A 22550-nucleotide genomic window follows, 5' to 3' on the forward strand; every position below is an offset into this window, starting at 1 on the left:
ACACTTGAATGATTTAGTTTAATGTTTTGTCTTTATTCGTAAATTTTATTTACAGTAGCAGACATTGAAATGTGGACACTCATATTAGTTAACTTTAAACCGATGGCGCGAATTCAAAAAGTCTAAGCCTGTCGGGAAATATTTTTATTGCATAGATAAATTCATCAGCAGTGCTGACTTTGCTGACTTTTTCATTTCAAAAAGCAAAATTTTTCAACAAAAAATTAATGTAATAAATGTCGAAAAAAACGGAAACTGAGAAGGCAGCCATTTTGTGTTTGCGGCCAAATAATTTCAGTTGTGATGCTATTAGCACCAAATTTAGTATGAGTAAGTCCTCAACACACAATTTTCTAAAGGATTTCGAAAAATTCTGTTCGGTAAAACGACCTCATGAAGTAAGAGGAAGACCACCCAAAAGGACCTTTAAAGTAGGATCGTATTCGTAAACGCTTGAGCGTCGAGGATCGTTAAAAAATAGCGTAATATATTAGAAGGGAGTTTATTCGGTAGGTATCGATATTAGCACCAAAGCTAAACGGCGGCGTCTTCAGGAGACATAACTTAACGGTTGTGAGCCACCAAAATGACCACTTTAGGCATTAAAAATAATCCAGAAAATGCTCCTATTCACCAAAATCAACAAAATTTGGACTGTAAACAATTGGAGAATTTTTGTAACATTAGTAAGATAAACCTAAACCTATTTGGCTCGGCCGGATCCCCGGAAACTCAGCGAACGATTTAAAAATGAGTGCCCAATAAAAAGGAGGCAGCAGGATGGTCTGGCGATTTTTATACTCGTACTCAAAAAAGAGTTAATGGGTATATTGTATTTGTGGTAAAAGTGGATGTGTGCAACGCAGAGAAGGAAACATTTCCGACCCCATAAAGTGTATATATTCTTGATCAGCATCAATAGCCGAGTCGATATAGCCATGTCCATCTGTCCGTCTGCCCGTCTCAGAGACTATGAGAGCTTGGGCAAACAAATTTGGTTTCCAAACTACAAGTGTATTTCAAAATTTCGCCCCGCCCCCTACATCTACTATGTATATTCTACATCTAACATGTTGATTCTACATTTACCATTTATATTCTACATCTCCTCCGCTAGGGGTTGCTCGCGCACATAACGCGGCAGAGTGTGCGAGCGAGAAAGAGAATGAGTAGTGGGTCTCTTGCTGAAGCAGACTGGGGAAGCAACTAAAAATTAATTTCTTCATTGGCTATAATTATGATCTGATTTGATTCAGATTCGGCAATCTGGTAGATATGGTCAAATTTGTGTTTGTTACTCTCGCGTTTTCAGTTTCGTGCTGAGCGGTGGGAGAAACAAGTGTTTTCCCTACGTAAACAGTGTGAGGGAGATAATTTTGAGCATCTCTCACTGATCAAAACTGAGCCTAGTGGAATCACTGAGCCAAGTGGAATCACGTTAGTTGTTTGCTGTTGCTTTTATATGTCATCGCAGTCAAAGCGTGGAAGAGGAATGGAGATAGATATAGTGCGTAAACTGTGCATGTGTTATTGTGTATGTATTTATATTCACACAACTAAAATTGATATAACATGTAAAATAAAACTATTCGCCAAAAAAATACATTATAGACAAATGTATAAACTTAAAATATTTCATATCCATATATTTTCCTCCAAATTTTCATTATAACAAAATGAGGGGGAACGTTGCGAGTCGCTGCAGTGGCCGGGACTCTATTTTTACACTTTTACTAAGTCAGTATATACATATATATTTATGTGAGCTTATGATTTATATGGAATTTTTAAACATTTTATCTACAACATTTTTTTGCTACAACAGTCATCTACATCCCTCTTCGTACACCTCCCCCAAAGAGCCCACAAAGCACGAGGCAGAGTGTTTTCTCGTATCTTCAAAATTGTGTCCCAGATTTTCGTCCTTTGTGGGGTCGAAAGAGGGCGGGGCGGAATTTCGAAAAACACTTGTAACAGTGTGATATCACATGAATCTCGAAACAAAATTTGGTTGCAATTTAGAGATAAAATACAACTACAAACGCAGTATAGTAGAGAATGACCCTTTCTACCAGATGGCCGAATCTGAATCAGATCGGATCATTATTTTAGCCAGAATAAAGAGATATATTTTCAGCTGCTTCCCCCACCTCCTCCAGCGCTGCTGACGCTACTCATTCTCTTTCTCGCTCGCACACACTCTGCCCTGTGCAATGCTCTACCTTTGCGGAGATATTGAATCTACATTGTATATGTAATCTACATTTCAGATGTGTAATCGACATTGTATATGTACATGAAGATAACAAATGTAGCCAAAAAATTTAAAATATTTTAAAATTCTACATAAATCATAAGTTCACAAATTTATATACTGACTGAGGACGCGTCCGGACTGAGTCGAGTCGCGTCCACAGAAGCGACTCACACGTTCCACGTTAAACCAACCTCAAAATTAGATCTGAAAAATTGGTCAGGGCAACAACAATTAGTGAATTCCTCCGAACAGCTGTGGCAGACCGATTTGGCTATCGATAAATCTCTGGTAAATATAACAAAGGCCTTTTTGTATGAGCTGGCACTAACGCGTGGGTATAACAGCAGTAAATTTCGCGCTTAACAGGACAGGCAGTAATAAATCGACTTTTGTGGAATGCTGAAAAGTAAAGAGCAAATCGATATTAATAGCAGGCACTGTAACTGGGCTATAAGATCAACTAGCATTTTATTCTAGTAGCACATAGTACGCGCAAGTACAATGTACATTGTACATACATATTTTGTATGTAATTGCTTTGAGTTTTCCGTCCTTATTACAATAAAATACAATAATTAAAATCCAAAATAATCCAAATTTTCTTGTTGACATTACAGATGGGCGATGTCGATCCCGAAACGCTATTAGAATGGTTGTCCATGGGACAAGGGGATGAGAGAGATATGCAATTAATTGCACTGGAGCAATTATGTATGCTTCTTTTGATGTCTGACAATGTAGACCGTTGCTTTGAAAGGTATTGTACATTAACATATCTATATAGTTGAATTTATAAATTTGTATGTATTAATGCTACGATGTTTCAGTTGTCCTCCCCGAACATTTTTGCCGGCGTTGTGCAAGATTTTTCTTGATGAACTTGCACCTGAAAATGTACTTGAAGTGACAGCGCGGGCTATTACTTATTACTTAGACGTTTCTGCAGAATGCACCAGAAGAATTGTTTCCATTGATGGAGCAATTAAAGCCATTTGCAGTCATTTAGTGATTGCTGACTTATCTTCGAGGACATTACGTGACTTGGCCGAGCAATGCATCAAAGTTCTTGAACTTATATGCACTAGAGAAGCAGGAGCTGTTTTTGAAGGTGGTGGCCTTAACTGTGTTTTGTCATTTATCCGGGATTGCGGTTCTCTAGTTCATAAGGACACCTTGCACTCTGCTATGTCTGTTGTTTCAAGACTCTGCACTAAAGTAGAGCCTAACTCTCCATGCATACAAAACTGCGTACAGAGCTTAAGTACTTTGCTGCAGCACGAAGATCAAATGGTGTCAGATGGGGCACTAAAATGTTTTGCATCTGTAGCGGATCGTTTTACAAGAAAATGGATAGACCCAGCACCCCTAGCAGAATATGGTTTACTTTCTGAGTTGTTAAAACGTCTTAATAGTGTCGGTGGAAATGTCAACGTGCATTCATCACTGTCGCCAGGACTTCAACCGCTGAGCATAACTTCTATAACACCAAACCAAGATTCAACGGACGACCATGGCTCGGAAGAAGCTACAACAATATCTAGCAGTAAAGTAAAAGCATCTGATTCAGGTATATCTCCTCAATCGATATCGACGACAATTTCATTGTTATCAACGTTGTGCCGCGGATCGCCTTCCATTACTTATGACATTTTGCGATCTCAATTATCCGACTCGATAGAACGAGCTCTTCAGGGCGATGAAAGATGTGTACTCGATTGTATGCGATTTGCAGACCTTTTACTTCTGCTACTATTCGAAGGACGTCAAGCCTTGAATCGAGGAAGTAACCATGGCAATCAAGGTCAATTAGCTCCACGACCCAGACGTAATAACTCCAACACTGACCGTACACATCGGCAACTTATAGATTGTATACGATCAAAGGACTCTGAGGCTTTGCGGGAAGCTATTGAGACTGGGGGAATCGATGTGAACTGTATGGACGACGTTGGGCAAACTCTTTTAAATTGGGCCTCAGCGTTTGGTACTTTGGAAATGGTTGAATTCTTGTGTGAAAAAGGCGCAGATGTAAACAAAGGTCAAAGGAGTTCATCTCTTCACTACGCTGCTTGCTTTGGGCGACCAGCTATTGCAAAGATTTTACTGAAATATGGAGCTTATCCAGATTTACGTGATGAAGATGGAAAAACGCCGCTAGACAAAGCGCTCGAAAGATCGGATGATGGTCACCGCGAAGTGAGTGCTATATTGCAATCACCAGGAGAATGGATGTCTACGGATCACTCGCTTTTGAGCAAAGATGGGAAAAAGTATACATTTTTGGAACCGCGAGGTGATCCTGAAATGGCACCTATATATTTAAAGCTCCTTTTGCCTATATTTTGTCGAACCTTCTTAGGATCAATGTTGGGAAGTGTTCGTCGGGCTAGCTTAGCCCTAATTAAAAAAATTGTACAATACGCTTATCCATCTGTACTGCAAAGTTTGAGTGAAACCAGTAAAAGCGAAGATACTACATTAACAGTAGCTCAAAATGGTGGAAACTTACTTATTGAGGTAGTAGCCAGTGTCCTAGACAACGAGGTAAACTTTAAACACTTTTTAATATTTCCTATATGATTTTACCCGGTACTCTGGAGGTATATGGTATGCGAAAATTGGAGTCAGCATAGTTCGAATGTTTCTCTTTATAAATATATTTGCGCGGCAGCCCATCAAAAAATATTAACCATCTTTCAAACTGCTAAAAATATTTTTTTTTAATTTCATATCTCATTGTTTTTGTGTTGCTTTTATTTAAAAGTAAATAATTTATCATTTGGCCTCAGTTTTCACTTTTGCAAAAACTTTTCGATTTGCTTCCGTTTTTTTTACCGAAATGAACAGTAGTCGGCGTTTACAAAAACAAATCCAATTTAAAAAAAATATGTATGTATATATAGATGACTTTTTTTGCAGTAACATTTAATTGAAATCATTACCAGGCAATTTAGCTTGTGCTTTCTTTAAAAACAATTTTTTTTTTCAAAATATATAAATTTGCTCTGAAATATTTTGTCACGACAATACTTAACATTTCGTGCGAACAGTTGTCGCAGACCAAATTGGTTATCGATACATCATATTCAAATCTAAATTGTGTGCTTGACAACACTAATTTTTGTGTTTAACAGGGACATGAGAAAATGAAACGTCGATAACAAAACTAAGGGAAAACCGCGGCCTGCCTGAATATGATAGCTCATACCGAGTACCGGGAATCTTATGTGCGGAATATTCATCTGTAGATTATTCATTAATACTGTTTATAAAAAATGAAAAGCATAAGTTTTGGTTTAAATTTCAGGATGACGACGATGGTCATTTAATTGTTTTAAATATTATTGAAGAAATAATGTGCAAGACACACGATACATTTCTCAATCAGTTTGCCAGACTAGGTGTATTTGCAAAAGTTCAAACATTAATGGAGCATGATGTTGAAGACACCTCTCCACAATTATGCGGTAACTCAGAGGACCTAGCTTTATTGCAAGTGTCTTCTATAAAGGCAGAGTCCCAAAAATCAACTTCAGGTAAAAGTTAAAATTATATTTTAAATAAACTTTATATATTTACATGCTCTTCAAAATTCCATAAACAGAAGATTCATTGGAAGATGCCAAAGAGATTTTACAAGGAAAACCTTATCATTGGCGAGATTGGAGCCTGTGCCGGGGACGTGACTGCTTGTATGTTTGGTCGGATTCAATAGCACTAGAGCTTTCCAACGGCTCCAATGGTTGGTTTCGTTTTATTATTGATGGTAAACTAGCTACAATGTACTCAAGTGGAAGCCCAGAAAACGGAAACGATAGTTCTGGTAACTATAACATTTAAACTTCAGTAAATTTGTACATATGTATATATTTGTTTAATTTGTTATGAACTTAAGTTCTTTACAACGCAAACTGGTAACAGTTAACAAAATTAGACACTTTTCCTTGACATTGAATTTGGCCTAGAAACGTCCAAATCTCTGTCTTCTCCAATGACTTTTGAAAATGATCCGATACTCACACTCCGATACCCACTAAAATTAAAAATCATCATAAAAGTCCCCTTTTAAAAACAAACGATAAGGAACGTGTGACTCGCTTCTGGTGACGCGACTCTACTTATACCCGTACTCAGTCAGTATATACATTTTAGAGCTTATCATTTTTTAGAATTCTAGAATTATAAAAAAAATTTTACATATTAAATTTTTTTGCTACATCTGTTATCTACATCTACATCTACTATGCATATTCTACATCTCAATCTGGTAGAAATGGGCATTCTCTACGATACGATGTGATATCACATGAGTCTGCAAACCAAATTTGGTTACCCTAGCTCTTATAGTCTCTGAGATCCAGGCGACAAACAAGACGCACAGACGGACAGATACATGGATCTATCGACTCGGCTATTGATGCTGATCAAAAATATATATACTTTATGGGGTCGGAAACGTTTCCTTCTCTGCGTTACACACATCCACTTTTACCACAAATCTAATATACCCAGTAAACCGGCAATTGGCCTTTCTCATTAATATTTGTTTAATATATAATGTCAACAGTTGACGTTTGCCAGTCACAGACAGTTGCACAAACCATATGTTTGTTAGGGGTTTCATTCAAGAGCTTTAATTGAGCGGGAAAAAAATGTATTTATTATGTTAACAAACTGCTCACAAATTCCTCATTTTGGGTAAATTGGGTAACTATGTATCTTTTTCAGATTCCTTCTAAAAAAACAATAAAATGATGACATATGTAGCTACATCGATTCGGTGTAATTTTATTAAAATACTAGCGGACCCGGCGAACGTTGTCTTGCCATTGCCATTTTAACGCTGACATGTGGCTATGATAATCGCAAACAATTTACGAATTTGTTTCGCTTGCGCAGAAACAGTTGCATCGGCAAGCGTTGAGTCCGAATGTGTATCGTTGTCGAGAAAATTCAAACGTTGGCAAGTATCCCGAAAAGTGGAGCACAGCACACCATCCACAGTACGCAAGGAAGCAAATGATGTAAGGCCTCTAATATTCACCAAAAGCAAGCGAAGCAAGCATTCGTCTTGGCGGGGATGAACTGTGTATATTCATCCGAGGGCATCAGTCGAATAGACATCAGCGAAGCCAGCAACCGCGTCACCTCTCTTCCGGCGCTGAAACTTCTTAGATGCAGCGTTCCATGTTTAATAGCGTGGCATTTCCGAATAGAGTAAAGTCCTTGCAAACGGATCGCTTTCGCATGTCGAAAATAAATTTGTCAATGCTCTTTGCGCTACATTTGCGTCCGTAAAGTACACACGCTGGCCGCGCTCCAAGTGAACTGCCAGATGCACGAAAGTCGGGTGACGTGCATGGATCGGAAATAAAAACAGCCGCTGAATTGCCTCGTTACAACTCACGTAACGTCCAAGTTGAAATTTCGTCACATCGTCGTTTGTGTTTGTACCGGCAATGCCAAACACCTCCATGTCGCTCTCTTTGTTGACATATTTGCAAACGTATTTGATGGAGTTGCAGTACTTAACACTTCATCCAGCGGTTATCGATAACGACATCATTTGCTTTCACTTTCATCACGATTGATCTGCCGTTGTCATTTGGAGAACTACGCCGATACAATTGATATCCGTCATTTCCACTGATTGTGTCGTTGACCAACGGACAATGGGAACGGGGAAAAAGGCAAGAATTGGATCATGTTCGTTGTCACAGTGGAATGCAACTCCGGATAAGTTTTGGCGTCAAAGAGCCGGCAAAAATGCTTCGAATCCGCGATCTCGAGATTGCAACAACAAATCATGTGTCTTGGGCAACAACAAGCAACGGTGGTGATTTTTATACCCGTACTCAAAAAAGAGTTAAGGGGTATATTAGATTTTTGGTAAAAGTGGATGTGTATTGATTTGAATGAACAATACTTTAAACGACGCCTAATTAATGCGTCTATCTAAAACTTAAAATGCATGCCAAGAAATGTTTTTCTTTCGACTTTTCCCGAGTTTTTAAAGTCCAAATTTTTGGAAAAATACCGCCAAAAAAATGATGAAATTTAAATTTGAAAGCTTAATATCTTCCAGGCGTTAAGATGCAGATACAAAGTGTCTGGGTATGATTTATAGTACCTTTTCACCTTTTCAGAACTGCAAAGTTCTATGCAACCAGATGTAAGATACTTAAGTTATGTAAAAAAAAAGCATTAATTTCAGGTAACCGTTTGACCGTTTATCCATAGATTCTAATGAGCAATACCTCAAACGACGCCCAATTTATGCGTCTATCTAAAACCAAAAATATTGGCCAAGAATTATTTTTTTTTTTCGACTTTTCCCGAGTTTTTAAAGTCAAAATTTCGAAAAAAAAAATCCGAAAAAAAATGATGAAATTTGAATTTGAAAGCTTAATTTCTTCCAGGCGGTAAGCTGCAGATACAAAGTGTCTGGGTACGATTTTTAGCTGCATTTGTCAGCTTTTAAGAACTACACAGCTCTATGCAACCAGTGATAAGCTACTTAAGTTATGTGAAAAAAAACAGCCTAATTCTAGTGTTGACTAGTGTTATTAATAAAGTTTGTTGAGACAACGGTTAAGATACATTTACTTTAGCGAAAAACATGACATTTATTTTGATTTAGAGGCTTTTTATTCTGAATACACTATATACTGATTTTGTTCAAGTCAGACTGTAGCAAATAGCTGTCATTTATGGAGTTCACCGGCATATAAATTAAGGTGTTCCACATAAAGAAGATATTTGGCAGACTGAATGCAGGAACAAATATCATTTATGAAAATACAAAAAAGCAAAAGGCCAAGAGAAATAGCCCCACTGACTTCAACATGATAGGTTTGGTTTACCAAATACGATGAGATCCAATTTAGAAATGAGGAGTGAATGCCCAGCTTCAAAAGTTTTGCTTGTAAGGCAGAGTGACAAACCTTGTCAAAAGACTTGGCGAAATCCGTATATACTGTGTCCATCTGCGAATGGACCTCAAAGGCTTGTATGCAATGTTTCGAGAAAGTAACTAGGTTCGAGGTCGTAGATCGACCAAGCATGAAGCCATGCTGATTTCCGTCAATATAGATATAAATTTACCCTGAGACAGCGAAGAAGTAAAAATAATTTTAAGATCATCAGTTATATAAAAGGACTCAATATTATTATCTAAAACTTCCTGGTTATTCCAGCTAGAAGCAGGCAGAGAAAAAGTGATACAAATAAGGTGGCAATACATAGTAGCCCCAGAGTTAGCAACAATATTTTTGGACGTTATAGTTGACTGTAGGGATGACGATGATTTTTTTAATTTTTGAAGCGCCAGAACACATTACAATTAGACGTTAGGCTATTTTCAACATCAGAGATGTATTGACTATATAGAAATTTATTCAGAAACAAAAACTCTTAACTTTATATTTCTGGAGGCCTTTAGTGTACCAAGGAAGCCTATAGGAACCCCGTACGTTGATTGAAACAACGCTGTCAGAGTATTTATAAGAGCAGCAAGGAAGTTCAAGCGTCAACCGTCAACGACTACAGACGTATTTTTGTATCGCTCCGCGGTGAAAATCAATTAAATCAATTAATCGCGATTAATCATAAATTAAATTCGCGAAAAAGCGCTCGGGGTAGGCATGGGTACTAGTGATCGTGCTGCCCATGAATACCATCCAATCGAGTAATAAAGACTAATAGAAATAATAGAAAAGAACAAATGTCAACGTTTAAGAGCACCAGCTCGGTAAAGAGCACAAGCACTGTAACCAAAGCCAAAATGAGCCAAGCCCGGCAACAACAACAAGACGAGCGTCGGCTCTCGCAAGCAAAAAACAACGCGTACTTCTCTATACGCTCGCCAAAGGCAGCAGTACCAACAAAAACTGCATCACTGCAAGTGAACGAGGAGAGAGCACGCTCTCTCCCCTGCATTGCAAAGTGGGTCATGGAGTGCTCAGTGCCCATCCCCCGACTCGTACTGCCTAACCAGCGATTTGCTAATATCGACAACAACTAGTACAATGCCCTCGCTCAAAACTGTGTCTTCGACCACATCAACGACAACAACCACAACAACAACCACTGCAATTGCTCAGCGCCCGATACTGTCGACCCACTGCGACAAGCCCCAACTCTCCCAACCAATAATTTCAAAAAATGCTAACGGAGCGTTAATTCAGACTGGGCTCGATCGCTATGTGCAAATCAAAAGAAAATTGAGCCCACAAAATGTGAAGAACAACAATGCAGCTAAAATAACTAAAATAACCGAGAACACTGTGCCACATAAGGCACTAGCAAATAATAGATTTGCGATACTAAGTGTCCCAAATGAAGATGAGATCACCGAAACACCCAAGGCCAAAAAATTAAGACCGCCACCTATTTATGTTCGACAGGCAAATTGTGCTGAACTGGTCAAAAAAATAACTGATACAATTGGCGCAAACACATTCTATGTCAAGTACATAAAAAGGGGTAATATAAATGAAACAAAAATACAAGTCAATGACGAACAAAACTATCGATCAGTTGCGAAATACCTCGAAAATGAAAAAATGAATTACTACACCTACCAACTTATGTAAAAGTAGCAAAGGATTACAAGTGGTTATCAAAGGAATCGAACCAACAGTCCCAATCAATGAGATAATAGATGGACTTAACGATAAGGGCTTCGAAGTCAAAATGGCAATGAACATAATAAATAGAAATAAAATTCCCCAGCCAATGTTCAAAGTAGAACTGACACCTGAAAGTATGCATATAAGTAAAAATGAAGTTCACCCAATATACAAGCTTCAATACCTACTGCACCGTAGGATCACCGTTGAGGAACCACACAAACGAAATGGACCGGTCCAATGCACAAATAGCCAGGAATATGGACACACGAAAACCTATTGCACTCTACGGGCAGTCTGCGTTGCCTGTGGTGATGTTCATCTCACTGAGGCCTGCCCCGTAAATAAGGAGGACCCATCTGCCAAAAAATGTAGCAACTGTGGGGGAAACCATACTGCCAACTATAGAGGTTGTCCTGTCTATAAAGAATTGAAAAATCGCCCAAACCAACAAATAACTGCAGCTTGAAACCCGGTCGTCCGACAAAAATTACCATATATACCATCAACTATGACTCCAGGAGTTTCTTTTGCTTAGGCGTTAAGTTACAACAACGGGTCGTACGCCTCAGTCTCTAAGCCGACACTTAAACCAACCACAGCTGGAATAATGCAGAATCAGGCATCAAATCAGATCCCAGAAATCTCTGCCCAACATACCCCTGCTAATCCATCCCAATTGTCTAGTGGAATTGAGTCAATGCTGGTAACTATAACAAATACAATGGTAGCAATACAACAAACGATGCAGGAGCTTATGCGCAACCAAAATCTCCTCCTGGAGCTCCTAATCAAACAGAAATCTGTTTAAATGTCCTGTCTAAATATATGTTTCTGGAATGCAAATGGCAGTATACTGCCCACCACGTTTCTGCATTTCCGAAACAGAATTTGTAACATTCTTCGACCTACTAGGTGACCGATTTATAGCAGCTGGTGACTACAATGCCAAGCACACCCATTGGGGATCTAGACTTACCAACCCGAAAGGAAGACAGCTATATAACGCTATAATAACCCCACGAAACAAGCTAGACTTTATCTCTCCGGGCAAGCCCACATATTGGCCCACAGATCCAAACAAGCAACCCGACTTGATTGATTTTGCAGTTACACGAAGGGTGCTGCAAGCTCAGATGAATGTAGATCACTTAACAGATCTATCATCGGATCACTCGCCCATTCTACTTCACCTTTACGACCATCCACAGCTTTCGGAACGCCCACACTTTCTAACTTCTAGCAAAACAGATTGGCTCAAATACAGGAAGTACATAAGCTCTCATATTGATAGCTGCCCAAACATTAATTGTAAAGATGACATTGATAGGTCAGTAGAAGCATTGGTTTCCTCAATGTCACTGGCGGCAAAACACTCAACACCAATATTAGCATCTAATAAACTTTCCAACAGCAGTCGTATTTCTAGGCACATTGAAGTGCTGCTACGCGATAAAAGAAGGCTTCGCCGAGAGTGGCAAGCACACAGATCACCTGCATCGAAAGAGCGGCTAAAAATAGCCAACCACCTACTACGCAGAGCCCTAGAAGATGAAAAAAACCGAGCTCAAATATCCTATATGGAGCAACTCTCCCCAACTAGCAAACGATTCCCACTGTGGAAAGCAAAATCAGGCGTATGCCCACCAATCGAGAGTGAATCACCTTTGCGTACACAAACAGGAGAGTGGGCTCGCAGCAACAAAGAGAAGGCAAATACATTTGCCGTCCATCTAGAAAACGTCTTCAAACCGCACCCAGCAACGAATAGCTTTGTGCTCCCACCAACCAACAATCCCGAAGCTACTCCGCCTATCATATTCCAATCAGGAGAAGTCACAAGGGTCATTAAAGACCAAATCTCAAAGCAAAAGAAAGCTCCGGGCCACGATTTCATCTCTCCTAAAATGATCATAGAATTGCCAAGCTGTGCAGTGTATTTCCTTACTATGATATTCAACAGCATGATGAAATGGGGCTATTATCCTCAAGAATGGAGGAAATCAGTCATCACAATGATCTATAAAGCCGGAAAAGACAAGTCCAAGCCATCATCATATAGACCACTCAGCCTACTGCCTTGCCTATCAAAGATATTTGAAAAGCTGCTCCTGAATCGTATCAAACAACACCTACACATCAACGGTGCCATCCCGACTCACCAATTTGGATTTCGCGAAAAACACGGAACCATTGAACAAGTAAACCGTATAACCTCTGAGATACGAAATGCATTTGAAAGACGGGAGTATTGCTCCGCTGTTTTTCTGGATGTCGCACAGGCTTTCGACCGCGTTTGGTTAGATGGCTTAATCCACAAAATCAAAATATTACTTCCACAGAACATCCATGGAATAATGGAGTCATACCTACAGCAAAGAAGTTTCGCAGTACGATGCAAAGATTTCCTCTCTGAATATCATCCAATTAAAGCTGGTGTACCGCAAGGCAGCGTGCTTGGACCGACACTGTATATCATATTCACAGCAAAACTACCGACAAACAGCCTAACAACAACTTCGACATTTGCTGATGATACTGCCATATTAAGTCGCTCCAAGTGCCCAAGAAGGGCCACGGATCACTTATCATCTCATCTCGTGGCCTTAGAAAAATGGCTAGCAGACTGGCGGATACATGTAAATGAGCAAAAGTGCAAGCATGTCACCTTCACGTTAAACAGACAAACTTGCCCTCCATTATGTCTGAACAATATCAACTTTCCACAAACCACCGAAGTAACATACCTTGGTGTTCATCTGGAAAGAAGGCTTACTTGGCGTAAGCACATCGAAGCGAAGAGAAATCTACTTAAATTTAAAGCTAGTAATCTACATTGGCTAATAAACACCCGTTCACCACTAAAACTGGAGTACAAAGTACTTTTGTACAATGCAGTTCTCAAACCCATCTGGACATACGGCTCCGAGCTATGGGGAAATGCTTGCGTTAGTAATTTAGAAATAATCCAGAGAGCTCAATCGCAGATACTAAGAACTATCACTGGGGCACCGTGGTACATACGGAATGAAAATATCCATAAAGACTTAAATGTAGGATCAGTTAAAGATGAAATTGCCAAGGTGAAAGCAAAGTACCAGGCCAAGCTTCAAGCCCGTCCTAATAGACTTGCGCAGGCTTTAACTTGGCACACTAGCCATACACGACTCCGGCGAAGAGACCTTCCCACCCAGCAATAATACTTAGCTAAAGACGTACTCTAAGTAATTAAGTGTAACTAATTAAATAAATATATTAGGCTAAGATTTGTATACTTGTCGTAAGTCTCTAATAGGGAAGATTCGATAAATAAAATCCCGTAATAAAAAAAAAAAAGGAAGTTATTATAATTAGTCTCAATACATTCGATAGCAAGGAAACGCAATCCATAGAAATGAGGCAATCACTTGCGGCAACCAAGCAGACAGTATTAAACTTATATCTAGGGACTACGTTAACAGCTGGTAAAAAATAAAAAAAAAATTCGATATTAAAGCATATGGGATTATGATGAACAACACAACTAGAAATAGTAAATTCAGCAAGGCTTACCGAGGAATGGACAATAATTCCATTGTGAATATGAATATTATGAACATTAAATCGAGTCACCTATGCAAATCATTAAAAATATTATTTATTTGAGCGAAGCCCGCAGCGATCGGCGGCGACTTACCCCAAGGAGCAGTGCCGTACATGCGGAAAGCACATGGTGCCACGCATGTAGCTACGCTGAACCTACAGCCCGCACTCGCAAAGAAGCTCCTTGAGCTTGGCAAGGTGCGAATTGGTTGGGTGGTCTGCCACATGCGGCGTCGGATTGCGCCAACCCGCTGCTTCAAGTGTATGGCCTATGGACACACTGCAGCCAGGTGTAGATCCAAGAGACGCCTCCTACAAATGTGGAGGAGAATGGCACAATCACAACCAGTGCAACAACACGCCAAAGTGCATACTCGGTCCTCAGCCGCAGATGCCTTGAGTATAAGAAAGCCCTATACAAACTGGTTGATGGGTAAGCTACTGCAGCTTAACCTAAACCACTGCCGGGCTGCTCAGGATCTGTTGGCGCATAGCGCTGCTAAGTGAGCCCTACACGAGCAAACACGAAGGAGTCTGGCAGCAAAGCTCAGACGGTGGAGCAGCAATTTGGTGCTGTGGCTCGCGACCAGGCCAACTCACGCACAGAGCATCCAGAGTGGGCTATGTGAGAGCTAAACAAAATTAAATATTATTATATAGCTGTTACATAGCACCAAGTTTCACGCAGCAAGAGTACGAGGAGATCATCAGCAACATCGCCAACGACGCACGAAACAAATCGCCGGTCCTGATAGAGGGCGACTTTAACGCCTGGGCCACGACTTGGGGCAGCACCAGGAACACTCCCCGTGGGTCATCACTCCTGGACGAGTTTGCAAACCTGAACGTCTGCCTTCTTAACACAGGAAGCACCCCAACGTATAGCAAAGCAAGATGGGAGTCCATTATTGACCTTACGTTTGTAAGCCCGGAGCTCGCACGCCACGCGAAGTGGCAAGTGGTGACGGAAATCTTCGCACCCAGGACCACAGCAAGGAGGCAACGCGCGCTCCAGACTGGGTACAAGGAGGAAAGCTTTAACCGAGCCGCACTCCTCTCGGCAGCAGAAAACCTAAGGCGCCGCCGGGGATGCCGAAGCATCCTCGCTTGCCATCACCAGGACCATCAAAGCGACTTGGAGAAGAAGATGCTTCGGAAAACCGGCAGGCCCAGAGGGATAAGAAAAAGACCTACATGATGCGCTGTTGACGTCTGAAAACATTTTTCCAAACGAGTTTAATGTATTACGTTTAAGTATACAAATTATACCAGAGAACGTATAATATGTTAAAAGTTGGCTTTTTATCAAAACTTAGCTGCTCTGAACATTCTTTAAATGGCTTCAAAAATAGGCTTCTTCTTTTGAAGAAGTAAGCTCTGAATTTAATTTTTCATATCGTTTATGCTGCTAAGCATTATATATTTCGAGTTCCAACGAGTTCTGATGTTTTGTTTTGAAGTTTTTGACAATTTATTGTTTAACTCTGAGTGCTTAAAATATTTTACCAGCTTCTTACTTTCTGTTTTTTTTTTTTTCTAAAACATCGTCACAAACTAAGTTAAGATTGTGACAAGCATACGATAGACGTTTTTTACGGATCCGTCCACATATCAGTTGTATAAGCAATATCTTGATTTTCAAGCAGCTTTAACTTTGTGATGTTACTCATCGTCCCAAAAATGTGAGAGTTCTCCTTTATACAATCAATCAATTTTTATAAGCTCCTGCGCATATTCTCGAAAGCCATTTCCTTTAAATGTAAACAGATATCTTGAATGACGAGTGTTTTGCATTAGTTTTGCCTAGATCTGTGATTATGTGAGAAATATTTTACATACTATTTATTACAGTGGTCGGAATATTTTTCGCAATGCGTCTGTGTGCATGTTGTGTGCGTTAAACGGAACAAAACATGACGGAAAAATTTTATTTTTTCGTTCAGATCACTGATGTACACGTGTACGTATGCAGCAGCGCAAATGAACGTGCCGACCACGTTATTACACTACTCGACAAAATTGAACTTTTGATTTAGGCTGTGACACAAAATGACTTTTTCTGATAGATTTCGGGATTTAAAAATTTTTGTAGTACTTTATTATTATACCCGTACTCAAAAAAGAGTTAAGGGGTATATTAGATTTGTGGTAAAAGTGGATGTGTGTAACGCAGAGAAGGAAACGTTTCCGACCCCATAAAGTATATATATTATTGATCAGCATCAATAGCCGAGTCGATATAGCCATGTCTGTCTGTCCGTCTGTCTGTCTTGTTGAGCGCCTAGATCTCAGAGACTATAAGAGTTAGGGTAACCAAATTTGGTTTCCAGACTCATGTGATATCACAGTGCTACAAGTGTATTTCAAAATTTCGCCCCGCCCCGTTCCGCCTCCACAAAGGACGAAAATCTGTGGCAGGCACATTTTTAAATATACGGTTAAACTAAAAACGCATTATCGTAGAGAATGACCATATCTACCAGACTGCCGAATCTGCCAGAATATAGCCAGAATGAAGAAATTAATTTTCAGTTGCTTCCCCTGCCCCCTCCTACCAACAAGCAAGCAACTCATTCTCTTTCTCGCTCGCACACTCTGCCGCGTTCAGTGCGCGAGCAACCCCTAGCGGAGGAGATGTAGAATCTAAATGGTACATGTATAATCTACATGTTAGATGTAGAATATACCTAATATATGTAGATGTATCTGTTATCTAAATGTAAAATGTAAAAATTTTTTTCTTAATGCTAAAATTCTAAAAAATCGTATGTTCAAAAATGAAAAATGATTGTGTTGGTGGCGGCATATATTGTTGCAAAACAAAAAAGAATAATTTTCATCTCTCTTTTTGGTTTTGCGGACAGTTTTTGCCTACATCTTGCACCATTCACTTCAGGAATTATTGTTGAACATATATTCCTGAGCTGGGTGTCAGCTGTTCTCTCAGTCCACATACGGTCCCTATCGATATAAATCTGTGGATTCCGCTCGTGTTGCTGGATACACACTTCAGGAAAACGTAAACGAAAAATTCCTGCCACAGTTTTTTTATATGGAATTTTACAGGAATTTTTCGATTCCGCGGTGCTGGATAGTATCCAGCACCAGCTTTACAATAAAAAAGTTCTAAAAAACAATAAAAAATCACAAAAACGAACAATCGGTAACACTTTAGTATTTTTTTTGTTGTCGTGTTTTTTCGTGCCGATTTTGCTCTGCCCAAACACGCACGCCCATGGAAAAAATTTAATTTTTCATCAAGCACACGCGGGCGCCAGTCGTGTCACGATACAGAAGTCGTAATGAGGGATTGACAGTCTGGCAGCGTGTGCGCCGATCTGCCAGTGGATTAACACATAGCTCGGATTTGTCTGCCCAAAGGGAGAGTTTCATAAGAGTGCTTGTTATGCACTCGCATAGCGACTGTGAAAATTTCCCAGAGAATGCTATTCCAACATCATCAGCGTACGCCACCACGTGACATCCATTCCCTCTATCTTGCGTAGCAGTTCATTAACTGCTACATTCCATAGGAGGGGCGAGAGGACTCCGCCCTGCGGCGTACCTCTGCTGACAAACCTGGTGGAAGTTGACGTCCCCAGTGAGGCCTCAACTGTCCTGTATTGAAGCATCTGATCGATGAGAATCACCGTCCGGGAATCAGTCCCTAGGTCCGTCAATGCACCCGTGATGGTTGGGATGTTGTTGTTAAAAGCGCCTTCTATGTCAAGAAAGGCCACCAGAGTGTAATCCTTATAGTTAAGGGACGTTTCAATGATCGATGTAATCGCGTGTAAGGCCGTCTCGGTGGATCGTCCTCTCCGATAGGCGTGATGAGAATCAGAGATTAGATTGGGCGGAATACTCGCCCTAAGTTGCAGCCCTAAAAGTCGTTCCATCGTCTTTAAAAGTAAGGACGAAAGACTTATTGGTCTGAAATTTTTGGGGGCAATGTGCGAGGGTTTACCTGCCTTGGGTATAAAAACACTTTCTTCGATTTTCAGTGGCAAATCTTAAATTTAAGGCATTCTGATCCAAATAGACCGAGCGTCAAAGACTTTTCGCAGTTTCCCGAAGACTTTTCTCTTATTTTTTAAGATTCAAGACAATCATCACTTCTTCAGCAGAACAATGCTTTTCGGCCCATATAGTGACATTTTTTTAACTCTCATGTACTTTAATATGAAAGAAGTCAATAAAAACCAACAATCCTTTGACCAAATCTCAATTAAATCCTTAAAAATTCATAAATACCTCCAGTGTACTTATTATTTTGACCACATTAAATATGCACAGCCAGCAGAAATTTAAGCTTAGAATTAAATTAAGGGTGCTCACAACTTTCATTTTTGATTTAAATATTTGGCAAAACTGTAATCTTTAAAAATATAAACACTTGGCAGTCATAAATTCAAAAACATTCGAGATATTTCATAAAAACTCAGCACGATGCCTCTGTACTTATTATTTTGACCAGTAGTGTAAGTCTGAAAACCAAATTTGGTTGCCCTAGCTCTTATAGTCTCTGAGATCTAGGCGCTCATCGAGTAGAGGTGGAAAAACATCGATGTTTGGAGACATCGATGTTTTAGTAAAAAACATCGATGTTTTGCAACATAAAAAAAATATCAAAAATACATAGTAAACTGCAAAGAAAATAATTAAAATTATACATAATAACAGTTTTATTTCATTTGAGATCAAGAGTTCCGAAATCCATTCACAAAAATATATATATATAAAATAAGTGCATTTACCAGATTATATCTTAAAATAAGTCTTGATTCTTGTTGAGAAATAATAATTGGTACACCACTTCCGGCTTAAGGCGGCTACGACGATCGGAAATAATTTGCCCACCCTTGCTGAACATCCTCTCTGACTCGTAGGATGGGCATAGCGACATACCTCAGGGTGACATATCTCCTGGCAGACCCTAACGACATATCTCCGCACGGAGATTTTGAAACGACATACATATCTCCTCGCGGAGATTGGCGTCATATCTCCGCCCAGAATTTAGCGACATATCTCCTGCTAGAAAAAGTAATGGCAGGATATACATATGTCGCCCGGAGATATGTCGTTACCCCGTAGGATGTTGCCGGGACGCACAAATATTTTTGGGCTTCAGCTTTAAATGGCATCATGCCGTCTGTATTGATCTAAAAATGTAACCATTTGAGCTTGATCTTCTTCTCTCTTTATGTTTTTCTTTCATAGACGACTAAAACATAAAAGCAAAACATCGATGTTTCACCAAAAAACATCGATGCTTATAAAAATTTTAAAAACATCGATGCATCGATAGTAGCATCGATGTTTTCCACCTCTATCATCGAGACAGACGGACAGACAGACATGGCTATATTGACTTGGCTATTGATGCTGATCAAGAATATATATACTTTATGGGGTCGGAAACGTTTCCTTTTCTGCGTTACACACATCCACTTTTACCACAAATCTAATATACCCCTTAACTCTTTTTTGAGTACGGGTATAAAAATGCGTAACAAACCAAACAGAATGCGTACTCAAAATGTGGGAGTACATTTGGTTTGTTTTCTTAATCCTAGTACTCAGATCCAAAAACTGTTTGCTAGCAAACAAATGTCATATATTCTTCTAGCGGCCAGTGGTGTGACCAGAGGTTTGCACTGCATTCCGTACGGTTACACTGCTCAGAGAGCTGCTTGGTTTTGTTTAAAGTTAATAAAAGGCAATTCTTTGGCTGGTGTCGCTCTTCCCCAGTCATACCCTGGGCTCCCTAATATTTTATTGCCAAAGAAATGTGTGTGACTATCAGGAGCAAGAGATGGCAGCGCCTCCCGTGCAGACCACCATCAAGAAAAAATGTTTTGAAAAAAGACGCATGAGGCAGACGCGGAGTGGCTTCAAAGAGCTGATCGTAGGCTTTAAACAGCAACATGAACGGCTCTTGGCCATGGACACTCGGTTCAGCAGTTTACAGCTGCTGGCCGAGTCTCCGAGGCGAAAAAGTCACCTCCGCAGGACTTTCAAGTGCCGACTGCCTCATGTCCGGCGGCGTCCGAAAAACTTACCCCGACCACTCCCTTAGTGCAGCAGTTGATTACATTTGCTACTCCAAGGGCAACGATCGCTGCTGGTAATGCAGATTCGGGAGCCGAATGCGTCACTTCGGAGAGTATGCAGTTAGAAATGTCTGCAGAGTCCGTGTCCATCGAGTCCGCACCCAACCCCTTAACTATCCCCTCAGTTTCGCTCCCACCAGCTAATAGATGTCCAGGACCACCGGATACTGCCATCACTGGTACTAGGCCTGTGGTGCAAAAACCAATGGTGGGAGTCCCACCGAAGCGACAAGTTTTGCCGGAGCATTTGGTGGTTAAAGAGTTTAAGGCTAAGAAAAAGAATAGGCCCCCCTCAGCTCCATCTTTACCCTCATCTTCCACCTCAACATCTACCCATCCAAAAAACGAACTTCCTGTCTTTTAGTTACCTACCAGAATGCAAGAGGCTTGCGTAGTAAGCTCAGCACTCTTTTTCTTGAGAGTCTCGCATTCTCGTCCCATGTTATTGTGTTTACCAAGACCTGGTTATAGCCGGACATCCTTGGTTCCGAAGTTTTGGCAGGTCGGTACACAATTTTTAGAAATGACCGTTCGTCTCGACGTGGGGTCCTCATTGAAGTGGACTCAAACTTCACGTCGGAACATTTCATGGTCCAGGTTCAACAAGACCGGGAATTCCTGTGCGTAAAACTGATTCTCCCAGGCTTTTCCATTTTCATTACTTGCTCGTATATTCCACCTTCCTCGGATATCTTAATATACGAGCATCACCTGTCCGCTTTAAAAATTGTTTCTTCCTCGGCATAAGATACAGATCATATGATAGTTCTTGGTGATTTCAATTTACCAGGTACTGTTTGGTCTTCGGTAAACGAGTCTAATAACCTTGTGCCCATGTCACGACATGACTTAATCGACGGCTTGCTAGACCTATCCCTGTCTCAAATCAAGCAATGCCAAAAGTTCCTTGGGTCGATTGCTTGAACTGTGCTTTGTCTCGGATCCGACCATAGCTTTGCTAACCCGAGCCCTTCCGCTCACTATACCTGAAGACTCCTACCATCCTACATTCGAAGTGTTGGTCGATATTGGGCCTACTGTATTGGATCGAATGGGTAGGCTATCTGAACGTGTCCGCTGCTTTCGTAAAGCCCAGTTTACGAAGCTTAATAACCTCATTAGGGATTTTGATTGGTCCGCTCTGTACTTGTGCACTGACGTTATGAAAGGCACAAACATTTTTTACAATGTATTTGACATATTTTTATAACCGTACTCAAAAAAGAGTTTAGGGGTATATTAGATTTGTGGTAAAACGCAGAGAAGGAAACGTTTTCGAGCCCATAAAGTATATATATTCTTGATCAGAATCAATAGCCGAGTCGATATAGCCATGTCTGTCTGTCCGTCTTGTTGAGCGCCTAGATCTCAGAGACTGTAAAAGCTAGAGCAACCAATTTTGTTTCTAGACTCATGTGATATCACACTGCTACAAGTGTATTTTAAAAGTTCGCCCCGCCCCCTTCCGCCCCCACAAAGGACGAAAATCTGTGGCAAGCACAATTTTAAAGATACGATAAAACTAAAAACGCAGCATCGTAGAGATTGACCATATCTACCAGATTGCCGAATCTGAATAAGATCGGATCATAATTATAGCCAGAATGAAGAAATTAATTTGCAGTTGCTTCCCCCGCCTACTTCAGCCAGAGATCCGAGCTCATTCTCTTTCTCGCTCGCACACTCTGCCGCATTCAGTGCGCGAGCAACCCCTAGCGGAGGATATGTATTATATACATTGTAGATCTAGATAACAGATGTAGCAAAAAAAATTTTTATTTTCGATTTTAAAATTCTAAAAAATCATAAGCTCAAACATGTATATACTGAATGTCCCCAGAAGCGACTCACACCTTCCTTCTCGTTTTACATGAAGTTTGACAGGAATTTTTAGATTCCGCGGTGCTGGATACTAAGCTTAAGTCACTATTTCATGTATTTTCGGATATGCTAGCCGTGGGCGAA

General features: G+C 40.2%; 1 protein-coding gene across 2 annotated transcripts in view; it reads left to right on the top strand.

Moving 5' to 3' along the window:
• LOC111080283 (E3 ubiquitin-protein ligase Ufd4) overlaps window positions 1-22550 on the top strand; it is a 32848-nt gene that overhangs the window by 4251 nt on the left and 6047 nt on the right. The window contains exons 3-6 of one of the 2 annotated variants that reach the window (XM_041596036.1): window positions 2875-3014; window positions 3085-4801; window positions 5547-5793; window positions 5862-6080. In XM_041596036.1, coding sequence (XP_041451970.1) covers window positions 2875-3014; window positions 3085-4801; window positions 5547-5793; window positions 5862-6080 — 2323 coding nt within the window. The remainder of the gene's footprint in view (window positions 1-2874; window positions 3015-3084; window positions 4802-5546; window positions 5794-5861; window positions 6081-22550) is intronic. The other variant, XM_041596037.1, reaches the window with a different exon arrangement.

This window comes from Drosophila obscura, unplaced genomic scaffold, assembly GCF_018151105.1.
Source record: "Drosophila obscura isolate BZ-5 IFL unplaced genomic scaffold, ASM1815110v1 contig_9, whole genome shotgun sequence".
Lineage (NCBI taxonomy): Eukaryota > Metazoa > Arthropoda > Insecta > Diptera > Drosophilidae > Drosophila > Drosophila obscura.